General features: G+C 48.5%; 1 protein-coding gene across 2 annotated transcripts; it reads right to left on the bottom strand.

The window, feature by feature from the left end:
* Positions 1–509: 509 nt before the first annotated feature.
* Positions 510–22,392, bottom strand: LOC144276917 (uncharacterized). 2 transcript variants are annotated; one of them, XM_077837364.1, is made up of 9 exons: positions 22,271–22,392; positions 21,106–21,202; positions 18,745–18,898; positions 14,028–14,173; positions 9,837–10,013; positions 8,880–8,996; positions 5,512–5,598; positions 2,134–2,281; positions 510–1,536 (listed from the first exon to the last, which is right to left on the bottom strand). In XM_077837364.1, the coding sequence occupies exons 1-9, from the start codon at positions 22,288–22,290 to the stop codon at positions 1,505–1,507; spliced, it is 978 nt and encodes a 325-aa protein (XP_077693490.1). In that variant the 5' UTR covers positions 22,291–22,392; the 3' UTR covers positions 510–1,504. The 2 variants fall into 2 exon arrangements, with proteins under 2 accessions (XP_077693490.1, XP_077693491.1); XM_077837365.1 differs by lacking the exon at positions 8,880–8,996.
* Between the last annotated feature and the right edge of the window lie 3,965 nt (positions 22,393–26,357).

Genomic DNA, 26,357 nt, shown 5'->3' with positions numbered 1-26,357 from the left:
GTTTGCTTATTTCAAAAAATATATTGAGCAAATCTCATTGACCTTCTGCATTTCTGCAACAATTCATAAAAGTAAAAAATATTTTGTCTTAATGAAGTGAAGCCAGTGTATTTGTCCAATGGCTTGGGGCAGAGACAGAACTCCCTTGTTCGCTCCTGGTGCTGCCACTTATGTGCTGTGTGACCTCAGACAAATCATTTGACTTATCTGCTTCCATTTCTTCAGCTCTGAAGTGGATGTACTTCCACCTCACAGGAGTACAGAGAGGATTAATTTTTCAAATGTTCTGAAAGCATCTGATGTAAGAAATGATACATAAAAATGCAAAATATTACACTAGCTACTTACTCTCAGCACTTAATCCATGATTTCTAATATCAACCCCCCAACTGAATCTCTGCCCACAACACAAAAACTGCAGCTGTAGCTCCAATCCATAGTCCATATGATGGATTCCCCTGCAAGTTACCATGCTGACAACCTTAGTAAAACCACTCTCCACCCCCAAACTGTGTTTACGCTTTATTGAAAAATACAAAGCCAGTAACAAAAGCTTCCAATTAATATATCAAACTTTTTTACACTATTAAAGGCTTAATGTAACCATCAATCTCAGTTATGATAGGGCACATTTATTAGACGCTCACACAGTCAGATTTAGTTAAACTGAGTTTGTTTTGCAAACTACTTTTTAGTTGGATTTAAAAAAATAAATATTCCAATTTAAGAAAACAGTTGAGGAGCAAGAGGCCTACCCATGCTGTTATGGTACAAGCAATTCCATAGCTATATCAGAAGCCAGGGGATGTGTAACAATTATATAAACATCTTGTTTTTAAAAAAAAAAAAAATTTACTATCTGCAGTAGTGCATGGAGGATGGTTCATGCACAGTGGTCCTACTGGCGACAATGCTGCACACCACACTGGGAAACTATGGCAGGCCAATCCACGCTTATGCCTCACTGCTCAGTCAGAAAACCCGAGTCTCGGTGGTCTATGTGAGAGCCAGAAGACAGCAGTCTGCTGCTCTGCTTTTAAACTCTCTGCAATTAATCTCCACTATGGTGGTAAATAAGTAAAAACTCCACTCACATGCACGTCTTATTGGCCTTTGGTCACAAAGTGGTGGTCCTTGCAGCCATTTGAAATAAAATGCCAGATGTGCTATCCTGTCAGCAGGAGCAAGGGTGGAATGGAAGGGGTGGTGTTGGTCTGGAAAGCAGAGGGGGCTCTGGAAAGAGTTCGCTGCACAGCCACAACTGCTTGGACATATGGACCTGAGAAAGCACAAAGCAAACTACGGAACGTGTAGAGACCAAACTGTGAAATGGTAGGACCAAAGTAGCAAGGTGCTTGAATTCCCCATGTTGGGCTGAGTTTTCTGAATAAACCCCCAGTGAAATGGACCCCGTCTCATGCTTTGTAGGGTGAAGGATGGGATCCTTCCCACTGTGGTTTCGCTTATAAGAGCACCAAATGGGACCAAACAGGGTTGCTGCCCCTCAGGAGTCAATCCTTCCATAGGAAGAAAACACTGTGGAGGAGAAAGGAAAAGGAAGGTCATTGTCAGAGACACCTTCTAGTACTGTCATAGAAAAGATGTATGAGAGGGGCTGGGTGGTTAAGCACAAGAGTGGGCCATGGGAGTGTGCGAGTTCAAATCGCAGCAGCGCCAATTACTCCAGTAAGTCCCTTCATTCTGTGCCTCCGTTTTTCCTGCTGTTAAGCTGCCCCTCTTGAGGTGCTGTGAGGTTCAGCAGGTTTGGAAAGCACTATGAAGATAAAAAGTGCCTGATTGTTTAGTCTAGATGCATGAATTAAATCTTGCATAAAGCTGCTCTCCAGGCGGGTGCCCACTGCAGCCTAGGCTAAGAGACAACTTTGACTGACGTTACTTTTATGAAGAGGACATGTCACGCGCTGCCCTGCAGGAGCTGAGGAGCCTATGGCCAGGTCAGAAAATTTAGAGGCTACAGAAGCATCTGCTGTAGTTAAGGGTCTGTCTATTGTCATAAAACTCAGTTGTTCCCAATCTCCTTTCCTGCCTGCCAAACTCCCTGCTTGATTGTGGCTGAAATGCTACAGACGGCAGTCATCTTGCATGGGCCAGTTTATACTCTTAGAAACTCACTTCTCTCTCTCAGCCCCTGCCCAAAGCTGCGATAGACATGGAGCAGTGCCCAGAACAGAACAGATTTTATTGCCATGGAGATGCAGGAGCCAATGAAGACGGCAGCTTCCAGGGCGTAGGACGTTCTCTGGCCCCACTCACTTAAAACCTGAGGAAAAATGGAGAGAGACCAAACAATCAGCACTTAAAGCATTGACAGAAACCTGCTGCCATAGAATGTAATGAGCCGTCAATCCGCCAAAACAGGGATGTGGACAGGCAGCCATGTGGATGCCAAGGAGGGAGCTGACTTTATGACATGTGGTTGGGTTTCTTCTTCTGGTTTTGTGTTGGTTACACAATGATTCCCTAATCCAACCCCAAGAGATCACAAAAACTACCCCAACCAGCAGCTTGTTAGTAGTCTGTGAAGAATGACTATAGTTAATGGGCTAGGGAGACTTTTTGCTACAGCAGTGATCCCTGTAGGGCAGGGCGGAGGAATAGTGGTAGGAAATTTTCCATATTGCTTCCTGTGCTGTACCTGTTTTGTAAATAGGCAGTGCTTCAGTCTCCATGGCTAACACTATTGCCCCTTTCACTGGTACTATATTAAAAAATGAAGGAGAAACAAACATTTCCCTTTTCTCAAGTTCTGCTGCACCCGTCTTATTCAGGCCCCTAAACATTCCAGCTTGGAGTCTGTTCCCTCCCCTCGAGGTGTCCTTTAACGCCAACACGTTCCCCCACTCATCTCTTTATCCTTGCCTTGTTCCAGCCTGATCCCATCACACAAAACCACACACTGATCTGATACAGAATGGCAACCAAACTGCCTTATGCCTGGTACTAATAGCATTATTAAAGCTATGTGAAAACAAGATCTCCCTAAACTGAAAGATTAGCCAGATCAGGCACAAGACACCCAGGACCCTCTCGTCCAGTTACCTCTCTCCATTGTGGGTTTGGGGATAAAGCTGATTTTACATGGCTTTCACTGCACTGATGTTGCCATGAATGGTAAGGACGCTCTCTTTATGACTCTCCTAGTAGGCTGACAGATCTTTCTTTAGCCTTGCAGGTTTTTATTAGCATCTGCCTACATAAACAGCTTATTTCAGGAATCACTTTCCCTTTCTAGCTTCTGTTTCCCCAGTGCTTCTACTTAAATCAGCAATGGGGTCTTCCAACCATTGCCTATGAAATGGTTCCATGCGCAGTAGTCCCTGCTGCCTTTCCAGCATTCACCTACTTAGAAGTATTAAGAAACAGCTTTGGTCACACACCGAATCCCTCAAAACCCTAAAATCTCTGGGCTCCTACACAACCAATTTGCTTAGTTATTCACCTTTACTTTGTTTGCCAGAAGCTGGGAATGGGCGACAGGGGATGGATCACTTGATGATGACCTGTTCTGTTCATTCCCTCTGGGCACCTGGCACTGGCCATTGTCGGAAGACAGGATACTGGGCTAGACGGATCTTTAGTCTGACCCAGTATGACCATTCTTATGTTCTTACTATAGCGTCCCAACACATCATCTCAAACCCTTTCTTGGGCAGGGCACTGCTGTGAATTTTTCAAGCAAACATTCCTTATCTCATTAGCTAATCTGGCTCTGATATTACAGACTCAATAATGACTTAGCAGAAAAGTCCAAATAGTGCAAGAATCACACAGCCCAACTGCACCCTCTGCCACGCTTTCCTTGGACAAGCTTTGTACGTAGCATCCAAGGTTAGGCACTTACAAAGCAGTATGTTGGTGTAGTTGGATTTTTGTTAGTGATTTAACAAGTTATAACAAGCTTTCTCTCTCCTCCCCCCACTTTGCTTGCTATGAGGATTTATGATTTTGAGTGAAATTCTGTCACTGCCTTGTTTGAATGGGACTGGAGCACAGAGTGAAGGCAGAATGGTTATTTTCAATTAAAAACATTTTTTTATCATGTCGTGTAGCTGTCCCAGTTGGGGGCTGTAAGCTACTCAGCTCTCATGCTGCATAGGACTGGGCATGTTAATACCAGGAGATTAATAACCAGGAGGGTTAATACCCTCTACCAAAATTGAGGGGTGCAGGAAGTGGTCTTAGGGATGCTGGTGCACTCTTCCCTTTGAGTCCGAAGTGAATTAGTGTCCCAGCACGGTGCTAGGGGTTGCCCAGCTGAAATGTACAAGCAAGATTCTGACCAAATTCCAACTCAAATGATTCAATTCTGTGTATAAAAATTCCCTGGTGGTTTCAGGTGATTATGCTGCATTCTTCACTTTCTGTCAAACTGTTATGGGGCGGGGGGGAAGGAAGGTGGCTGCATTTCATGCTCAAATAAATTTGTTAGTCTCTAAGGTGCCACAAGTACTCCTTTTCTGATTGCTAGTAGGGGTTTCCTAGGGTCACTGATGTTTGTGAAGCACTCTGAGGTCTTCAGATGAAAGGTGCTAGAGATGGCCAGAATTATTTTGAGGTAACTTCTGTTCCCTCTAACTTTCCTATCTGGAGACTTGTTGTTTGTTAATGCTTTCCACTGGCGGGCTCTCTTGCTAAGATAAGATTGTTGCAGGTTGACCATGGCAACGCAGAAGTGCAAGTGGATTTGACTTTCCCTGAGCTGTTGTCACTTGTGTATCAGGAGTGAAGCTGCCAGATGCGGGAACGGACATCGAATAAAATCCTTCATTTTTGATTCTCTGGAAATGACTTTTGCTCATCCTCTACCTCCTCTCTCCTCGCACAAATGGTGCGGACGGGCGGAGACAGCTTAGTGATAAGCACCTTGGAAACGTACGTGAGATGCAGAGCATTTCAGTTTGCTGTGTCTATGCTGTCTTAGCTGTGTCTGGAAGAAAGGGTGGCGGTTGCGCTGCCTAGGGAAATCTTCAGCACACTCTGACCCTGAGGGCCTGCAGCTGGGCTAGAAGCTGCTTGTATGCTGAGAGACCTCTTGAGGGAGGATGGGTGGTGTTATCAACAGCTGCATATCTTGTGCTAGGGGATTTCTGCCTCCTTTCCCTAATTGTTCCTGATCCTGTGACGGTGGGAGAGACTGCCAGTGCCACTCCCTGTATGCAATCAACTCAAGAGCAACATCACACTGGGTGTTTTCTCTGGCTAGCAGATAAATATTATGGTCCTGACTGCCAGTGCCACTCCCTGTATGCAATCAACTCAAGAGCAACATCACACTGGGTGTTTTCTCTGGCTAGCAGATAAATATTATGGTCCTGATTCTGAAGGGTACGGCATGCCTGCAGCTCTCCATCATTTCAGTGGGAGCTGTGGCTACCTTAACAGGAGTCCGATTGTGCAGGTGTGGGGGTAGAGCTTTGTCACAAGGACCCGGCAATATGTAAAAATTTGTCCCCAGACTTATTTTAGATCAACAAACACTTGACGAGTTACCATGTAGAGCAGGTAGATGAGATTAGCCACTTCTGGTATGTTCTGACTCAGAAAAATCCAGACCAGAGGTTTTAACTCTTTTAAAATCTGTAAGATAAAATCGGATACAAGCAGCTTTAAAACTGGATGCTGACGACTTTGAAGAAGCATATGGCTGGTTCCAATCTGTGGTCTAACTCAGCTCTGGGAGTCCCCTCCTGCCCCTCACTCAGGGCTGCACCTTAGCAGGAATGGACATATGCCTTAATTGTCCCCTCGCCTCCACCCAACATCAAACTGTCTAGATTAAGACTTCTGCACAAAACCAGCCCCCTGCCCTTGCCCAGAGTTAGAGGGGCTCAGTGAGTCAGAATGTTTAATGTATTGGTCTTTCATTGCTGTACCCATAGGGGCAAGTCTCAGTTGTTGCCCTCTAGTCTCTGCTCGCCTTCCTCACCACACACAGATGGAGGCTCTCTGTTTGAGAGGGAACAGGGACTGGTGTGACCGGTGATAGTGCAGGTCAGAACTGAAGCATGTTTGCCCGGCTGTATGAGGAAAGTGTAGTTCTGACTATTGTCTGGTTTGAGCCAGTCTACTCTCCCTCCACTGCCCTGAATTTCAATTCATTCAGCCTTGTAAAGCTCCCCGTGGGGCTGACAGCTAGTTTAAATGGAGAAGCCACCAGCTTTTCACTAGAGGACAATTCCCTTGAAGCTGGTGTTTGCTTAACGTGCCTCAAAATCATTCTCTCCTCTCAACACCCTGAGTTGCTCCAACAACATTAATGTTTACCTAGCTTGCAGACTGAAAAGTGCAGGGAGTGGACAATCTTTTTCTCCCTGGAGGGAAAGAAAGTCACTGAAGACTAAATTCAGAGAGCTGAGAGAGTGGCAAAAAAGTCTAACTTGGACAAAGTGATTTCTGTCTCTGTTCAGGCCCAGGGTTAGGGAAAGAGGAAGGGTGCAATGCACATCACACCTGAGGGAGCCCCCTACCCAGGACTGGCCTCTGGCCCTCCTCAACCAGAACAGTAGCTCTGACCAAAGAGAGGAGAAAGTGCTGAGTCACAGAGGACCCATGCACCTGTCTGGAACAACTGTCCCCACAGGATTTACCACGTTTGGACAGACCAGACCACAGGTCCATCAAGCCCAGGATCTTGCCTCCAGCAGTGGTCAGTACCTGAAACTCTACAGCAAGGATTCAAAAGTTGGGGGTGCCAAACCCTTCATGGGGGATATGCCTGATTCGCTGTGGCACCTACTTCTGGCCCTGTGTTCTCTCCCCTCCGCTGGGTGGTGCTACGCTCCCTGCACTGTCTATGGCAGTAGCAATGAACAAGGGCTGTAGAAAGTGAATGGGGGAGACTGGGAAGCATAACAGGAAGAACAGAACTGGAAACAGAGAGACTAGAAAATGACAAGGGGGGAGAAAAAGAGATGGGGGTGGACAACAGACTAAACCATGGAACTAGAAAGAAATATCAGGAGAGGAAAAGGGAGATGAGATGAATAAATAAAAGCAGGATAAAGGTCCAAACCTGGTGAGATGGGGGTAACTGTCAGTACAGGAATGGAGGCAGGGGGGTGTTTTGGAAGGGCTGGAGTGGAATTGAGGTCCCTCAGGTTCTAGACAGGACCATGTTGTGTGGGGCACTTCCAGGTTATTGTTGTTAAAGCTTTTACACCTGTTGTAGCTTCGTGTGCCTCTGTGTTTCTGCCTCCCAATAACCTGAGAGCAGGTGCTTATCTATGACATCTTGTAGGCCGAGGGCTCCAAGCAAAGGAGGTTAAGACCCACTGCTATAAAGGGAGGTGAGAAAGCGCTACGTACTCTGCTGTGAGCTGACTGTGTGAAGCTTGTGGGGCTGGGGAGGGAGTCCCCTTCCTGATCCTGTAGCAATAAACCTATGCCCCAAAGCCCAAGATGGAATTGTGCCCCCACCTTGGAATGCAGAACTACAAGGATCTGATTGGGAAACACTCTAGCCCTTCTAAAATCTAGCTGCCCTGTCTTTGACCTCTGCAGCAGTGCGTGCCACAGGCTGGCAAGATGTAGCACTGAGATATTGCCCTTTTATTCCTTTAAATATACCAGGTGTTTAGTTACACCATGAGTACTGGCTCTCTTATTCCTGAGCAGTGCAAGGCTGTGTCTGCACTGGGGGACAATGGGGCTGGCATTCAGCACTGTTACCCCTGCAGTGCCATGCCACCAGAGGTAGCTGTAGTGTAGACAGGGCTCCGAGCAGGCTAAGGAGACAGATGGTCCACTAGAGCATTTGCTGTTACTAATGTACAGATACCCAGCCTTGCACTGCCTCAGTGTAGGGCCTGTGTGTGTGTGTGAGGACAGAGCTTTCCATCTAATTAGGGCGTGACTGTCCTAATGCTCACCCTCTCCGGGTGACTCAGAGGCCCAAGAGATTTCTGCAGGCTACTTGCTGAGGCCAGGTGGTTTCTGAGGACTGGCTGGCAGGTGGTGGTGGAAAAACAAATCGGTGGCTGTGCACTTCCGGTCACTGAGGAAAAGTGATGCTATCTTGCTGCCTCTCCCACTTCCCCAGCTGTCTGTCTACAGTGATCTAATGGGGGTCAGAGATCTAACACTTTACAAAGGTAGGTGGGGAGCTGCTAGTGGGAGTGCAGACAGGAGTCGCACTACCTGACTTCCCGGCCTCAACACTTAAGGTGGCTTGTACTATTATTTCCCAGCAATAGGAGGAAGAGGAGGCTATGACTGTTACAACTAGGTTACCAGTGAGGGTTGATTTCATGTGACATATTACCTAGAAGGAAGTAGTATTGTAAAAGTCCCCTGCTTCTGGCTAGTTCTGTGTAGCTGGGCAAGGAAACAAACCAACTGCAGGCATCCAGGAGCATATATTTAATATCAGAATAAAACTATCCTTCAGCTGTTAAGAATTTCCATGAGTGTTGAAGCAAACTGAAAACACTCAATGCATCTGAATTGCACCTAATGCTTCCCTGGGGTATCAGACAAAAGGAGGTTAACCTACTTTGCTTCTAATCCTGCACTCCCTACTTGAGCACCCAAAGATTTCAATGGAAGTTTTGCCTGAGTAAGATCAAATACAAAATTTTAAATTCACAAGCCCTTATTTTCAATCTTAATATAGTCATTTACGTTTAAACAGGGCCCTCTAATGCTTCTTTTCTGTCTCCATGCTGGGACTCGCCCCAGTCCCCCTCCCCCGGGTCTCCCTCCTGTCCAGCCACGACCCCACCTCCGATTCAGCAGTATGGGAAGGGTGGAGTGGTAGTGACCTCCTCTCATGTATTTGCAACCCAGATTGATAACCCATTCTCCAAGGAGTTCACATCCCATTACAAAGTTCATGGAGTCACTCTGAGGTTCACACTCACTGCGATGATGCCAACTGTTACTTTCAGGCAAGCCCAGAAGACGCCAATTGCTAGGATGATGCTATGCAAGAGGGTGATTACATGCAGACTCCTTAGCAGCAGAGCACAAAGGCAGAGCTGAGAAGTGAGAGGCAGAAGTTGAGTGAAATTTCAGGTTTTAAACTGTGTATGCCCACAAACAAGCAGCGTCCAAAGAGATGGCACAAACTCTCAGCAACGACAGAAGGGCAGAGTTTAAAAGGCAAGATTTCTCTCTTAGGAAAACTGAGCCAGCACCAAACAGAGGAGACAAGGGCATATACTATACCCTACCAATGTATCAGCCCAGCAAAAGAACAGGGAGGGCAGCAATATGTGTTCCCAGGTGAAAGTAGAGGTAACAAAGTAGCTCAGGTATTGAAGTACAATCTCTCTCCAAATAGGCCTCTGTGGTTCACTTTACATATCTGTAGTTTCAGGTTGGCATCTTGACCTGACTGCTCTGCTACATCAAGTTCTTTATCAAAATGTGATTCTCTCATACCTCAGTGTCCTGTTCCCAAGTGTAGGTAGCAGTTGGGATGCTACAGAAGCAGGAAGCTTGACTCTGTAAAGTTATTCTGTTATCATCCCTTTCCTATGTTAGGAAACTGAAACAGTCGAGTTTCAGTACTTCTGGAAATCACTGGTCTTCCAGGCAAACTGACTTCCTAATAAGATTCCGCTTCTGTTTTGTCTGGCAGGACAATGAGAAAATATTTTTTAGGTCTATTTTTATGGGGTTTAGCCATTTTTCCCTATGAAGGATACTTAGGGAGGTAAGCATTACTAGGAAAATTTTAGAGATGATCACACAGTAAGTCAATTGGTGAGATCCTGGGAGACCTGGCTTGCAGTTGCCTCTTACATACACTAGTCCAATTCCAAGTTGTGGTCAATATTAGTGGGAGAGAGAAGCAATGTAGAATGTATTAATACCTGCGCCTGAAGATCAAAGGTCAACATGGAAAAACAGAGATTCAGCATAAAATACTGAGACTGGAGGCTTTCCAGAGCCCCGCCTACTCGGAAGGCCATCATGCTTTGACTCTGAATGAGGATGATGGCGCAGATCACGTCAAAGGATCCAACCAAGAGGATCAGAATAAAGCGGGCCTGATGAGAAAGGAAAGCAAGAGAGTTACAATGGCACACCTGGACTGACCACACTACAGTCGGGTTAATCTTCAAAAAATGGGGACAACATTTAATATTCATTTGTTGTTGCTGAAAATCGCAGGGACCAGGAACAAGGAAATCAGGTTCCATGCAAATGCAAGAGTTCTAACATAGCAGTTAACTTCACATAAGATGTACTGCTAGAATAGAAGCTGGCATTGATTATGCCCTCATAAAGCTAAAATTCTGGCCATTTGATGTAATGGATTACTGTACATTAATGTAATTATGATGTTTAAGGTGCAACTTATCATACACTACCTTCAGTGTGGGAGATTTATACCTTAACCTTTGCATTCCCTAACTTGGATATTCAAACATAACATCATTGCAATGGTATGCTTGATTTTTATTTTACATATCAAAGAAATAGCTGTAAAGGGCCAACCTTTCTTTGGCAGTGGCTGGCTTTGAGTTTACTTCATGGGAGTTACCAAGTAAGATGTCTAATTGGCTGAGATGGAGAGAATCTTTCCTACTGGTTTCTATGGGAAAAGCAGTTTAATTTTAATACCATGGTTTTTTCACCTGAGTCTGAAACTTCTTTTTTGGCTGGAATCAATAAACATAGCTTTGTTTTCATCTCCTTCCTGGTTCTTGTTTACCATACAGGCAGATAGCTGGGGTTTGTACATTAAATTAATCAGCACTTCCTTGATGCCTTTCCCCTGGTAAGCCCCAAGATTCTGTTCACTGCCAATAAGTAAGAGGAATTGAATGAGCCATTGCTATGTAAACTGAGCAGGCCAATCCTATGCTGCTTTAATCTTGTTAGCTTATTTTCTGCAGTGTTCCTCCCTGCTAGAGTTCATATTTCAGTGTCACTCTGGAGGAAGGAACCTCTTTCCCATCCCGGAGGATAGCATGCAAATAAGGGGGAAGGAGTACCTAGAAGGACAGTCTGGGTGTGACAGGTGTGTGAAGGATGCAGCTTAGCTCCAAATCCTGCACCCTATTTGCTTATAATAACATAGGGCTTTGTCTACATGTCAAGGTACTGCGCTGCAAGCCAGGCTGTGAATCTACAGCGCACCAGTTTGCCACACACTAATATCCTGTGTGGACACTGCTACAGTGCAGTGAGGGTGGATTTGCTGTAACCCTGGCTTGCAGTGCAGTAAATTGCTGTGTAAACAAGCCATTAAAACAAAACTACAATCCCCACCAGCCATTTGTTTTCCAACAGACATTGCAACTTTCCAGCATGGCAAAATTATTGCTTTTCCCACTGAACATAATGGTAGGAATGTTTGGGCTGTTGGCTAGGGGCTCAGGAGACCTGCATTCAATTCCTAGCTCAGATTTCCTATCTTAGGCAACTCACTTCATAGAATAGAATATCAGGGTTGGAAGGGACCCCTGAAGGTCATCCAGTCCAACCCCCTGCTCGAAGCAGGACCAATTCCCAGTTAAATCATCCCAGCCAGGGCTTTGTCAAGCCTGACCTTAAAAACTTCCAAGGAAGGAGATTCCACCACCTCCCTAGGCAACGCATTCCAGTGTTTCACCACCCTCTTAGTGAAAAAGTTTTTCCTAATATCCAATCTAAACCTCCCCCCCTGCAACTTGAGACCATTACTCCTCGTTCTGTCATCTGCTACCATTGAGAACAGTCTAGAGCCATCCTCTTTGGAACCCCCTTTCAGGTAGTTGAAAGCAGCTATCAAATCCCCCCTCATTCTTCTCTTCTGCAGGCTAAACAATCCCAGCTCCCTCAGCCTTTCCTCATAAGTCATGTGTTCTAGACCCTAATCATTTTTGTTGCCCTTCGCTGGACTCTCTCCAATTTATCCAGATCCTTCTTGTAGTGTGGGGCCCAAAACTGGACACAGTACTCCAGATGAGGCCTCACCAATGTCGAATAGAGGGGGACGATCACGTCCCTCGATCTGCTCGCTATGCCCCTACTTATACATCCCAAAATGCCATTGGCCTTCTTGGCAACAAGGGCACACTGCTGACTCATATCCAGCTTCTCGTCCACTGTCACCCCTAGGTCCTTTTCCGCAGAACTGCTGCCTAGCCATTCGGTCCCTAGTCTGTAGCGGTGCATTGGATTCTTCCGTCCTAAGTGCAGGACCCTGCACTTATCCTTATTGAACCTCATCAGATTTCTTTTGGCCCAATCCTCCAATTTGTCTAGGTCCTTCTGTATCCTATCCCTCCCCTCCAGCGTATCTACCACTCCTCCCAGTTTAGTATCGTCCGCAAATTTGCTGAGAGTGCAATCCACACCATCCTCCAGATCATTTATGAAGATATTGAACAAAACCGGCCCCAGGACCGACCCCTGGGGCACTCCACTTGACACCGGCTGCCAACTAGACATGGAGCCATTGATCACTACCCGTTGAGCCCGACAATCTAGCCAGCTTTCTACCCACCTTATAGTGCATTCATCCAGCCCATACTTCCTTAACTTGCTGACAAGAATACTGTGGGAGACCGTGTCAAAAGCTTTGCTAAAGTCAAGAAACAATACATCCACTGCTTTCCCTTCATCCACAGAACCAATAATCTCATCATAAAAGGCGATTAGATTAGTCAGGCATGACCTTCCCTTGGTGAATCCATGCTGGCTGTTCCTGATCACTTTCCTCTCATGCAAGTACTTCAAGATTGATTCTTTGAGGACCTGCTCCATGATTTTTCCAGGGACTGAGGTGAGGCTGACTGGCCTGTAGTTCCCAGGATCCTCCTTCTTCCCTTTTTTAAAGATTGGCACTACATTAGCCTTTTTCCAGTCATCCGGGACTTCCCCGGTTCGCCACGAGTTTTCAAAGATAATGGCCAATGGCTCTGCAATCACAGCCGCCAATTCCTTCAGCACTCTCGGATGCAACTCGTCCGGCCCCATGGACTTGTGCACGTCCAGCTTTTCTAAATAGTCCCTAACCACCTCTATCTCCACAGAGGGCTGGCCATCTCTTCCCCATTTTGTGATGCCCAGCGCAGCAGTCTGGGAGCTGACCTTGTTAGTGAAAACAGAGGCAAAAAAAGCATTGAGTACATTAGCTTTTTCCACATCCTCTGTCACTAGGTTGCCTCCCTCATTCAGTAAGGGGCCCACACTTTCCTTGGCTTTCTTCTTGTTGCCAACATACCTGAAGAAACCCTTCTTGTTACTCTTGACATCTCTCGCTAGCTGCAGCTCCAGGTGCGATTTGGCCCTCCTGATTTCATTCCTACATGCCCGAGCAATATTTTTATACTCTTCCCTGGTCATATGTCCAAGCTTCCACTTCTTGTAAGCTTCTTTTTTATCTTTAAGATCCGCTAGGATTTCACCGTTAAGCCAAGCTGGTCGCCTGCCATATTTACTATTCTTTCGACTCATTGGGATGGTTTGTCCCTGTAACCTCAACAGGGATTCCTTGAAATACAGCCAGCTCTCCTGGACTCCTTTCCCCTTCAAGTTAGTCCCCCAGGGGATCCTGGCCATCCGTTCCCTGAGGGAGTCGAAGTCTGCTTTCCTGAAGTCCAGGGTCCGTATCCTGCTGCTTACCTTTCTTCCCTGCGTCAGGATCCTGAACTCAACCAACTCATGGTCACTGCCTCCCAGATTCCCATCCACTTTTGCTTCCCCCACTAATTCTACCCGGTTTGTGAGCAGCAGGACACCTGCTCTGTGCCAGTACCCATCTGTAACGTGAAGATAGTTCCCTACTTCAGAGGGAGTGTTGTGAGGTAAAATCCATTGATGTTTGTGCTGCACTCAGATACTCCCATGATGAGAACCACAAAACTACTTGAACAGAGAGAAAGAAATTTGCCATCTCTGATAATCAAACTTCCACAACTTCTATAAGAACACTGAAAACTCTATGGAATAAGATGCCTGACTTTCCCCATGTCAGCTGTCTTACCACATTCGCAGGATTCTTTACTTTCCTAAGATCTTCAAAGTCAGTATTTAGAGAAAAGCAAAGAGAATGAAACTGAGATGCTGACCAGGACATTTGGCTTTTGTTGAGCAGAGACAAGTGTGAAGTTGACAATGGATCGAAACATCACCAGCAAGATGGAGAGAACGAAGACAATGAGCTCTTGGCGATTCTCCTGCAGGATCCCTCTGGTTACATAGTAGACGCAGAACACTGAGAAGGAGAAAGACAGGTCAGTAACCACCTCGGACTGAGAACACACAAGGGGCATATGTTCTTGACCCCTGATGCAGATGACACAATGTGTTTAACACACAACTTATGAGATCCATTTTTTGGCTTGTCTTTCATACTCCATCTGAAAAATATTACCTTATCAACTCCCTCAACCAATTAGCAGCTTCTATGAAATAGTATTTGATTTGTGTGTGTGTGTGTGTGTGTGTGTGTGTTAAAGAAAAGCAAGGGAAATCATTTAACCTTCCTAGTGGAAGTAATTAATGAGAGAGCAATAATTCTATGGATGGCAAGGAATTAACCACACACGCTCACACACACACATGTTTACAGCACTGTTCAACTGGCTAAGTACATTATGGGATAGCTCTCAAGCCTTAATGGATAGACTACTGCGAAAGGTAGACAAACAGATTTGACAGCAGTCTAATGTCAACTTCTGTGCTGGGTTGAAACATTAGGGTACATCTATACTAGCAACTGTACACACGTCTATGTGCATGATTGTGTCATAAATAACCCCCCTATTGGTCACAGAAGCAAGTGTCTGAAGGCAAGTAGAGGACAAATAGGCTAGTTTATACCTAGGGTTGCCAACCCTACAGGATTGTCCTGGTGTCTCTAGGAATTAAAGATTAATCTTTAATGAAAGATGATGTGATGTGATGAAACCTCCAGGTATACATCCAAACAAATTGGCAACTCTACTTATAGCTGAGGGGTATGGATAAGTACATGCCTCAAGCTGTGGTATGGCCCTGTACCCGTGCCAGTCTGTAGCATGGCTAGGGTAAGGGGTGTGTATCAGGTCCCAAGTTTCAATAGTCCTCTACCCCCATTCCCAAAATACACTGAGCCCTTTTCTTCCTGACTCATATCCATGATTCACACCCCATGGAAATGGAATATGGTGACTGCCTGGTGCCATCATACACCACACATTTTTCTGTCTCTCCCCCATCCCCACGTTCAGAAATATCCCCAGACCCAAGGACACAGGCGAGGAATGGGGAAAATGCAGTTAGTGATATGTGCTTACACAAAGCTCTATAGTTTTCAATGCAGCAGAATTCCACCACACAGAAAAGGGGTAGGTATTTCTTTATGGTTCGTTCACAAGCAGAAAACTAACTGGAGCACAATGCAGTTAACTAACAATGCAGGCAATGACAGCACCTGCTGTCCACTCTCCCAAACCTTGACCGGTTTCAACCGTAGTAGGGCTTAGTGCTCTATTACAGCTGCGAAGTACAGTTAGCACGGCTGACAATGAACAGTTAAAAAAAGAATGGCTTCATCCCCCACCTCCCAGGCAAATGTTGATAAAGTCCTTGAGAGAGATGGAGTGCTCCCAGATGAGATTTGTAAGCAAATGTGACTAGTGAAGACAAAAGCATTGCAATATGACTGCTGGGGAACGGTTTCATAAACCACATTAGGAGTAGGTGTGCAGAGTCCCCCAAAATAACAGTTGGCCCAGACACACCATACAAAACAATATTGTTTCTGGGAAATTAAATTCTTTCTTCCCTCTTCAAGTACAATCCTGATCTCCTGCGGATCCTGAACCCTGGCTCCTCACGCCACTGCCTGCTGCCACCAACCTAGCATCTGAGGCATGTGCTGAGTGGGGTGGGGGTGTGGGGGGCAGCAATAAACACTGTGAGGGTAGGTTACTCTCCAACCCTTCCCTCCAGGCCTCCCGTTGTGTGCTGGCTGCTCCTGCCACACCTGCCAGCAGAGAGGTGCTGGTTCCTGTTCCTCAGAAAGTAGCAAGGATGCAGGGATGTTCTCCTTCACCTTGGGTCCTGGCACCCCCATGATAACTTCATCGCACCTCACCCCAGTTTGAAAAACGATGTTATAGTAATCCCTAAAACAGGTAAGAACCACCCTAGGATAGATACTTGAGGGTGAAATTGTGGTGAGGCACCCCAAAGAACACCAAGATTTTTAGTCAATAGTCACTGTTCATCTCTGCATCACCTTCTGCCCAGACTGGAACAAAGGAACAAACCTTCCCTTTGTGAGAATCAGAATCAGTTCTCTGTTCTACTTGCTTCTCTGATCCCACTCTATTTCACTCATCTGACTTTCTGCCCAACTCTCCTTCCCTCCACATCGAGTGAGCAAGTACCAGTGGGATGTGAGTGGGTCTGACTCTTTGGGACATGTGGATGGAGCATCATCAGAGTTTCCCAGCTAATGTAACCATAATTTTATAGATACGTGTTCTTCCCCAAACAAACCACCCCAGGAAATGAACAATGGACTGTTCCTCTTTCACTCTTGCTGGTGGTAAATAAGGCCACTAACAATAAGTGGCAAAACTGAAAAATTAGCCTTGTGAATTTTTTGTTTATATGTTTGTTTATGCGAAATGTTTTTGTCAAAAAGAAAAGTGGTTTCTGCTTGATATTTTTGTTTATATTAGAACTTCAGTTCTTGTCCACCGTGGAAGACTGTATAGTGATAGTAGAACTAATGAAACTACGCTACCGTGAGAGATGAAAGCTGACCAATTAAAAGGGAAAGGGATTTTAATCCGACTCTTTTTAAAACTCATTTCTTGTTAGCACATGTTAAATTCCAAAGCTTCATGCACATTTGAGAGAAAGGACATCTTTGTTAGAGATTCAAGACATCTGCCCCTTCAATTAAGGTGAAGTGTGAGAGCTCACTGATCATATGTCTGAGCCCTCCAAGAGGTCCTCCAGCAAAACCAGGAAGAACAAATATGATGATTCTCATCTTAATTTTTTTTTTTTAAAAAAAGGGGAGGGGGGCAGGAGACTGATTTTGAAAAGAAAAAAAATCTAGCCAGTGGATTTTACAGATATTTGCTGACAGCTGAGAGGTGGTGAGACTCAAGGAATCCTGGGTTACCTTCCAGCCTCTGAAAGAGAGTGTGCTCTAGTGGGGATAGCCTCTTCTGTCCATTCCCCACCCAAGCTTGGCCTCTTCTGCCCCATCCCCTCCAACCTGTCCCTGTTCCAGCCCCGTCTCTTCCCCACCTTTGGTTCCTGGTCCCAGTCCCATTCTCCCATTACCTCAACCAGCTCATGTGTTAAAACTGCAATTTGGCTTATCTACGTTGAGTCTTAAGTAATGTGTTAAAATCCTATTCGGTCACCTGTGTTAACGTACACCTCTTTTTCTTGTTGTGAACATGGTGGTAGAGATGCATAGATAGATAGATTTCCTGTCTCCACCTACTGGCTGGAGAGTAGAAAACTTAGTATTCTGGGCTCAACCATAAGAGGTAGGAAAAAAACAGGTTGGAGTCAGGAATGCTCTCGCTATCCCCATCTGTAACACTGCATAGTTGGGTTGGGATGTTATGGGATTCTTCATCTTTCTCTGAAGACTCAGACTCTATCACTAACAGAGGCAGGATGCTGGATTGGCTGGACTAGTGCTCTGCACTAGTGTCCAAAATTCTATCTTGTACTGATGATTCCTGTGTGAAAAGCTGCTAATCAGAGCAGAGTTTTCCCGAATGAATTAATGTGTTTGTGCGTGTGTTAATTAGAGAATATGGAACATCATCAACGGCCTTCGTTGTGTTTTGGTGACAACACCAAAGTCGGCTGGCAGCAATTGCTTACACCCAGCGTGAAGACCTGCTGCCCTTCTCAGTCTCCAGGTGTGATTCCCACACAGACGAGCAGTTCTTCCTAGGCTTATGTTGGCCAGCTAACAGCCAAAACCTGCTAGTACCACATGCCAGGGCCTCCTCAAACACCTTTGTTTTATTTATTTTCAAATGAAGCTTCATTTTGATTTAATTAGGGAGTATCCCAAAAGGTGAGGTATGGTTTCTATTGAAGTTATGATCATTGGAAATATTTTATCTGTGGGGCTCTATGGATTTCATGCTTCCTATAGAGCAGCAATTTAAACTAAAAGGACAAGAACTATTCAAGGGTTGGCACAGAGAGATGGTCTGCACTTTCTGATGTTTAAGAACCAAACTGCCTCTGCTTGTTTTCCTGCAGTGGAAGAAGGCACTTTTGGAACCAGATATCACTCAAAGGAGACCAGGGATGACCAAAAGTACTATGCACGTTGACCTGCCCAAATTCCGTGATGGGTTAGAGCATAAGAAATTTAAACCGGAGCTGACAGGTACACTCTGGCACAGATGAGGACTTGGTCTAGTAAAATGATAGTTGTCCAAAACCGAAATCATTGGTACAGTTGCTCAGTGGGAAACTACTATACTAACCAAATAATAACAGAAGCAGCAAAACAGTCCTAAGCCAAAACATCCTAAAACCAGAGTGTTTATTTTATGCTATTCAGAGAACTGCTTTCTACATGACACTCGATCTTCCTTCTACAATAACACCAAAAAACAACTGCCACAGAAGTATCTAGCATGTACACTCCTCAACTTGTGTAATGCTGCCTCTGCAGGTATTGAGGTTCAATGTGTATATTATATCAACTAGAACAAAATCCAAAATCTGAGTGTTCTTTACCAAATTAGTGAATAATGAATTAGTGCATCTATTTTTGAAGTGCAGAAACTGGTCATTTCTTACCAACTCCAATTAACTGTATAAGAGAAATGGTGAAATCTTCATGAGTCTGTCGAACGAGGGTCTCTGTGGTTAGTCCTATTACGCTCAACAGAGAGAGGATAGTTACACAGAAGTAGATCTTCACAGGAGAGGATAATTCTGACCAAGGTTTTATCTGGAATAGAAAATATTTAAACTCAGGCAGGTCTCTTTAAAATCAGAACATTAACACTTCTAAAAAAAATGCATGACACTAAATTATTTAAATGATACTTTTCTAACTACAGGGCATTACTTACAGAGGTGAAGGGAAACTCTATGGAACGGAAGAAATTACTCCAAAACTATGCAGGACCAGAGATGGCCAGTTTGTTGTGTAGTAGTTCCTATCCCTAGACCTGATCATTAATTTTCAAATTTATCCAGAGGGGCCAAATTCTGCTCTTAGTAGCCCTGAATAGAAGGCCAGAATGCTGTTACCCTCCAGCCTCTGAAATCCAAGGTTTTGACCCATACAAATACACATACTAAAACATATCAAGTGATATTTTCCCCATCGACACAAAAAAGTGTTTTTAGCTATAGAACTTTTGTTAGAAAATTAACTGAATCCTTCAGATTCCTCAACAGTGTCCAGAGAATGTAAATGAGCCATATTTTCTCTTTTCCCCAGGGCAGCCAAAACCTCAGATCCAGCTGAGTTACTGAGAAACTATGCCATACAGGTACAATGTTCTTCATTTTTCTGTGCCATTAGCAACACGAAAAAGACTTAAATATTAACAGGCACATAGAGCGGATGAGTCATCTGGAGACAGGGTTTAGCAGAACATGATTGTTGCCACACAGTTTCATTTTGTAACTTTCCCTTACTGATGACAGTAAGAGGTTACTACATATTAGTTTACTGCATATGATAGGGTTGTATTTATTACATTTTCCCTTTGTACAATATCTATTGTATAGACCAGTAAAATTTCTCCATTAAAATATTAGGATTTATTCACACAGACCCCCCAGTGCAGGAAAGCACATAAGCACATGCTTAAGATCACCACTATTCAGGAAAGCATGTAAGCATGTGCAAGTCTCACTGACATCAATGGGACTTCAGCACATAAAATTAAGCACGTACATAAGTACATTGGCAATACATTGGCCACAGTGGGTATATCTATATGGGGATAAAAAACCTGCAGCTGACCTGGGTCAGCTAATTTGGGTTTGCAGGGTTTGGATTCCGGGGCTGAAAAATTCCTGTGTAGATGTTTGGGATCAGGGTCTGAGACCCCGCAAAGGTGGAGGGTCCTAGAGCTTGGGCCCTAGCCCAAGCTCAAACGTCTACATAGCAATTTTTAGCCCTGTGGCCTGAGTCGGGTGACCTGGGCCAGCCACGGCCATGCTGCAGGGCTTTTATCTCCATCTGGACATACCCATAGGAGTTAAATAATGGAATTTGCTTCACAGTGGGTGATATGTAATAATGGATTTCACTTTATAGATCACAGCAACAGCAAATACAAAAACCTCACAGCATAAATACTCTGCCAGTTATGAACACAAGTAATTAGTTAAAAATTTCTAATGAGACCACATATAAAGTAACCATTTGTGTCTATTGTCTTCTGGATTTTTACAACAAAAGCTATGCAGGCATACTTAATACAGTTCAAGCTGTTTAAACTATTGGACTGTGGCATTTCTGGTACTTTGCTTTTGGGCTAGTAAAGAATCAACTGACAATGTGGACATTGTTTTCAACGCTCCCTACCTTTTACTGTTTCGTTTTGGTTTTTTTCTTTTTTTAAGGGAGCAATTCCAGATCAAATCTGGTTCATTTTCTAATTTTTTTTCCCATTTGGTTCTTTTAAAATTCCAGTAGGAAGAAGTCTTAAACACACATTCTCTTGCTGTGCTTGCAACCCCATGTTGTACAAGTACAAAACTCTGAAACTGACTAGAAATTAAAGAGGGAATGACTAGTTATTTTTATTACAGAGCATTAAAAAATGCCTTCCTTTTTAATAATCTAAGTTGTTTTTGTAACCTATAAAGGCAATGTGTGGGTTTTTAAAAATGTGATTTTAACCTGATAGTGTCTGTAATTAATGGCACTAAAGGTGATACCATTGTGCGCATTTTAGATCTGCATTTTCATGCTGCCCTCACCTCTAACAATGATTTACAGCTGCATGTCAATCTTTAAAAGAGCTAAATATGCTGCTAACACACCTAGCCCATCTGGCCTCTTAGAGAGCCAAAGTATTACATATTATAGATGGTTTGTAAGAGATTTTCCTGGAGGGGTTATGGACCCTTTTCTGCTGTAAAATTACTAAAATGACATATTCTAAATCAAGATTACATAGTACAGGTACTTACAGGGCCACAGGGAGTAGGAATAAGTTCTTGATGCCTTGGTGTTAAATTTGGCAGTGGAAGCTCTGCAGTCTCATTAGGTGGAGGAAAAAGAGGATCCCTTAAATGATAATAAAAAAGAGTGGAACTAAGATATGTTTTATTAGCAATATTCTGCAGGAAGGAAAGACAGGAGTACAACCATCTCAAAGCATTTAGTAAACATGGTCTTACAACCTCCTCATGAGGTTGCCAAGCTGTACCTATTTAAGAGATGTGGCTGCAGATGTTCAGTTGCCATCTCCCCAATTTTTCCAGGATGGCCCAGTTTTAGCAGGGGGATGCCACTGGAGGTATGCATCACACCATGACATCTTCGTGCAAAACGTGAGGTCAGGGTGCATTTGTGCTGCTGCATCATAGCACCTTCCTCATGCAACATCCTCAGGCACGTTCTGGCCTAGCATGAGGTTGGGGCAGTAGCGATGTGTTACGGGAAAGGCTGGATGTGATGCTGGTAGTGCGCTGATGTGACAGAGCAGTGTAGTGCCACAATGCCTCTGTTCTTTATTTAGTGTGTGCACAGCCGTCTGGCCAAGCGATGGCATCTTCAGGAGCGTGATGCAGTGCGTCTAGGCTACCGCTGAACCTGGGCAGCAGGCGGTCATCGACAATGTGCGTCATCGTCCGTGTTGCCTCTGTGATGTCATGGGACAAGTGGGATGATGCAACGACGTCACAGGTCAGGGCCGGGCTCCAATGATGTCACAGGGCAGAGAGCCTGTGACGTTGCCGTGCAGCGAGGCAACCGCATCGCAGGGCAGCGCAGAGATGCATGACGTCACTGGGCCGGGTGGTGAAGCCAGCGCTGTGGGATGAGCTCACCGGACAGTGCCGTGAGTCGACGGTGGGGAAGGGGGGGCGCTGCACACTGACACAATGATGTCATCCCCCCGCCCCCGTTCACAAGCGGACCGAAGTGAGGACTTACGGTGTGGGCCGGAGGGAGCCCTTCCTGCCCTCCTGGCTGGACTGTACCAACCAGTGACAGGTAGAGGGGGAGGCTGAACTCCTCCTTCCCCCCCCCAAGGCAACAACGGGAGGGAGGGGGGTGTCCCCGACTCCCCTCCCCCGAAGGTGCAGCCCGGGGGTGGGTCCCCGCTGGGACCAGGCCCCGCCCCTCCCCTACCTGTTGTCTAGCGGCTCCATGGCAGCGCCGACACACCGCCCCCCTCGCGCCGGTAACGGTGGCTACATGGCTGCAGCGGCTGGGCTCGGCATCCGGGTCCTCGGCGCGCCGGGAGGGCGGGGCCTGGCAACCGGCTAGACGTCACTTCCCCCGCCCGCGACCCGTAGCTGGGCTGCCGCTGAGTTTTCCTCTCCCTCCTTCATACAGCTGGAGAGGGGCTGAATTCTCCCCTCCCCCCCCGCAGCTCGAGAGTGACCCCTGGAGGCTGACCCCCCCCCACAGCTGGAGAGGGGCCCCCGGAGGCTGAACCCCCCACCCCCAAGGTAGTGCTGGAGAGGGGCCCCCGGAGGCTGAACCCCCCACCCCCAAGGTAGTGCTGGAGAGGGGCCCCCGGAGGCTGAACCCCCCCCCACCCCGAAGCTAGTGCTGGAGAGGGGCCCCCGGAGGCTGAACCCCCCCCCACCCCGAAGCTAGTGCTGGAGAGGGGCCCCCGGAGGCTGAACCCCCCCCCCCACCCCGAAGCTAGTGCTGGAGAGGGGACCCCGGAGGCTGAACCCCCGCCACCCCGAAGCTAGTGCTGGAGAGGGGACCCCGGAGGCTGAACCCCCCCACCCCGAAGCTAGTGCTGGAGAAGGGCCCCCGGAGGCTGAACCCCCCCACCCCCAAGGTAGTGCTGGAGAGGGGCCCCCGGAGGCTGAACCCCCCCCACCCCCAAGGTAGTGCTGGAGAGGGGCCCCCGGAGGCTGAACCCCCCCCACCCCCAAGGTAGTGGTGGAGAGGGGCCCCCGGAGGCTGAACCCCCCCCACCCCCAAGGTAGTGGTGGAGAGGGGCCCCCGGAGGCTGAACCCCCCCCACCCCCAAGGTAGTGCTGGAGAGGGGCCCCCGGAGGCTGAACCCCCCCCACCCCCAAGGTAGTGCTGGAGAGGGGCCCCCGGAGGCTGAACCCCCCCCACCCCCAAGGTAGTGCTGGAGAGGGGCCCCCGGAGGCTGAACCCCCCCCACCCCCAAGGTAGTGCTGGAGAGGGGCCCCCGGAGGCTGAACCCCCCCCACCCCCAAGGTAGTGCTGGAGAGGGGCCCCCGGAGGCTGAACCCCCCCCACCCCCAAGGTAGTGCTGGAGAGGGGCCCCCGGAGGCTGAACACCCCCCCCCACCCCCAAGGTAGTGCTGGAGAGGGGCCCCCGGAGGCTGAACGCCCCCCCCACCCCGAAGGTAGTGCTGGAGAGGGGCCCCCGGAGGCTGAACCCCCCCCACCCCGAAGCTAGTGCTGGAGAGGGGCCCCCGGAGGCTGAACCCCCCCCACCCCCAAGGTAGTGCTGGAGAGGGGCCCCCGGAGGCTGAACCCCCCCCACCCCCAAGGTAGTGCTGGAGAGGGGCCCCCGGAGGCTGAACCCCCCCCCACCCCCAAGGTAGTGCTGGAGAGGGGCCCCCGGAGGCTGAACCCCCCCCACCCCCAAGGTAGTGCTGGAGAGGGGCCCCCGGAGGCTGAACCCCCCCACCCCCAAGGTAGTGCTGGAGAGGGGCCCCCGGAGGCTGAACCCCCCCACCCCCAAGGTAGTGCTGGAGAGGGGCCCCCGGAGGCTGAACCCCCCCACCCCCAAGGTAGTGCTGGAGAGGGGCCCCCGGAGGCTGAACCCCCCCCACCCCCAAGGTAGTGCTGGAGAGGGGCCCCCGGAGGCTGAACCCCCCCCACCCCCAAGGTAGTGCTGGAGAGGGGCCCCCGGAGGCTGAACCCCCCCCACCCCCAAGGTAGTGCTGGAGAGGGGCCCCCGGAGGCTGAACACCCCCCCCCACCCCCAAGGTAGTGCTGGAGAGGGGCCCCCGGAGGCTGAACGCCCCCCCCACCCCGAAGGTAGTGCTGGAGAGGGGCCCCCGGAGGCTGAACGCCCCCCCCACCCCGAAGGTAGTGCTGGAGAGGGGCCCCCGGAGGCTGAACCCTCCCCCACCCCGAAGGTAGTGCTGGAGAGGGGCCCCCGGAGGCTGAACACCCCCCCCCACCCCCAAGGTAGTGCTGGAGAGGGGCCCCCGGAGGCTGAACGCCCCCCCCACCCCGAAGGTAGTGCTGGAGAGGGGCCCCCGGAGGCTGAACCCCCCCCACCCCGAAGCTAGTGCTGGAGAGGGGCCCCCGGAGGCTGAACCCCCCCCACCCCCAAGGTAGTGCTGGAGAGGGGCCCCCGGAGGCTGAACCCCCCCCACCCCCAAGGTAGTGCTGGAGAGGGGCCCCCGGAGGCTGAACCCCCCCCCACCCCCAAGGTAGTGCTGGAGAGGGGCCCCCGGAGGCTGAACCCCCCCCACCCCCAAGGTAGTGCTGGAGAGGGGCCCCCGGAGGCTGAACCCCCCCACCCCCAAGGTAGTGCTGGAGAGGGGCCCCCGGAGGCTGAACCCCCCCACCCCCAAGGTAGTGCTGGAGAGGGGCCCCCGGAGGCTGAACCCCCCCACCCCCAAGGTAGTGCTGGAGAGGGGCCCCCGGAGGCTGAACCCCCCCCACCCCCAAGGTAGTGCTGGAGAGGGGCCCCCGGAGGCTGAACCCCCCCCACCCCCAAGGTAGTGCTGGAGAGGGGCCCCCGGAGGCTGAACCCCCCCCACCCCCAAGGTAGTGCTGGAGAGGGGCCCCCGGAGGCTGAACACCCCCCCCCACCCCCAAGGTAGTGCTGGAGAGGGGCCCCCGGAGGCTGAACGCCCCCCCCCACCCCGAAGGTAGTGCTGGAGAGGGGCCCCCGGAGGCTGAACGCCCCCCCCACCCCGAAGGTAGTGCTGGAGAGGGGCCCCCGGAGGCTGAACCCTCCCCCACCCCGAAGGTAGTGCTGGAGAGGGGCCCCCGGAGGCTGAACCCCCCCCACCCCCAAGGTAGTGCTGGAGAGGGGCCCCCGGAGGCTGAACCCCCCCCACCCCCAAGGTAGTGCTGGAGAGGGGCCCCCGGAGGCTGAACCCCCCCCACCCCCAAGGTAGTGCTGGAGAGGGGCCCCCGGAGGCTGAACCCCCCCACCCCCAAGGTAGTGCTGGAGAGGGGCCCCCGGAGGCTGAACCCCCCCCACCCCGAAGCTAGTGCTGGAGAGGGGCCCCCGGAGGCTGAACCGCCCCACCCCCAAGGTAGTGCTGGAGAAGGGCCCCCAGAGTCTGAACCCCCCCCACCCCGAAGCTAGTGCTGGAGAGGGGCCCCCGGAGGCTGAACCGCCCCACCCCCAAGGTAGTGCTGGAGAAGGGCCTCCGGAGGCTGAACCCCCCCCCCACCCCCAAGGTAGTGCTGGAGAAGGGCCCCCGGAGTCTGAACCCCCCCCACCCCGAAGCTAGTGCTGGAGAGGGGCCCCTGGAGGATGACCCTGCAACAGCTGGAGAGAGGCTCCTGGAGGCTGAACAGCCCAACCCAAGCTGGTGCTGGAGAGGGGTCCCTGGAGGGTGAACCTGCCCCCCATATATTGTGACATAAATATAATTAAGTGGTCACATGCAGGTATCTTCCCCATGAGGATCTGATCTAGTGCCCACTGGAGCATTAAAACTGGAGTGCTTGACTGTGCTGGGGGCAGAAACACCCTTTGGCCCTTTGACATGAGTATACTGAGTATGTTGCTGTAACCTCCTCTGTCCCTGCAGGTAGCTGTATTAGTACTTGCTTCTGCTTATTAAATTATGTATTTCCACTGACCTGAAAGGAGCTGGTTACAGTTCTGGCTGGTGATGTACCAAGATCAAGAAGCTTTCAAACCATGTCTTCTCTGAGCATGTCTTTGCTGCAGAATAATACTGAGATAAATTAACAGAAGATAGAGAGAAAAGAGCTGTTAGATCAAGTGCTCCATCTTTCTGCAGAGCAGGGAAGCCAGTGTTTTTTACCCAGGTACCAATAATATCCCGTTCTCAGGCATTTTTTGATCTTTTCTGCAGCAAGGCTGGAATCCAGAGCTTGGTCCTTCAGCCTCAGCCTTCCTTATGGCGCAGGTTGCCAATTTTTGCTATTTTTATCAGAAGTCTTATATTTATTACTGGAGTCTTGAAATGCTGCTTATGATGTATATGCTGTAATTGCTTAAATAAATGTGTATATATAGTTTATCCTCCTGATTAGCCAAAAAAAAGCAGCAAATGTA

This window comes from Eretmochelys imbricata, chromosome 18 (genome assembly GCF_965152235.1).
Source record: "Eretmochelys imbricata isolate rEreImb1 chromosome 18, rEreImb1.hap1, whole genome shotgun sequence".
Lineage (NCBI taxonomy): Eukaryota > Metazoa > Chordata > Testudines > Cheloniidae > Eretmochelys > Eretmochelys imbricata.
Note: the sequence above shows the minus strand (reverse complement) of the source record. Positions and strands in the feature narration are given on the sequence as shown.

What these genes read in the sequence shown, in the direction of transcription:
- LOC144276917 (XM_077837364.1), bottom strand. Translation starts at nt 22,290, where the DNA reads ATGGAGCCGCTAGACAACAG. An exon ending in TAACAGTTGGCATCATCGCA is followed by an intron (nt 5,599 to 8,879) that starts GTGAGTGTGAAC and finishes TTTATCTTACAG; the next exon opens with ATTTTAAAAGAGTTAAAACC. An exon ending in GCAGGGGCTGAGAGAGAGAA is followed by an intron (nt 1,537 to 2,133) that starts GTGAGTTTCTAA and finishes TCTCCTCCACAG; the next exon opens with TGTTTTCTTCCTATGGAAGG.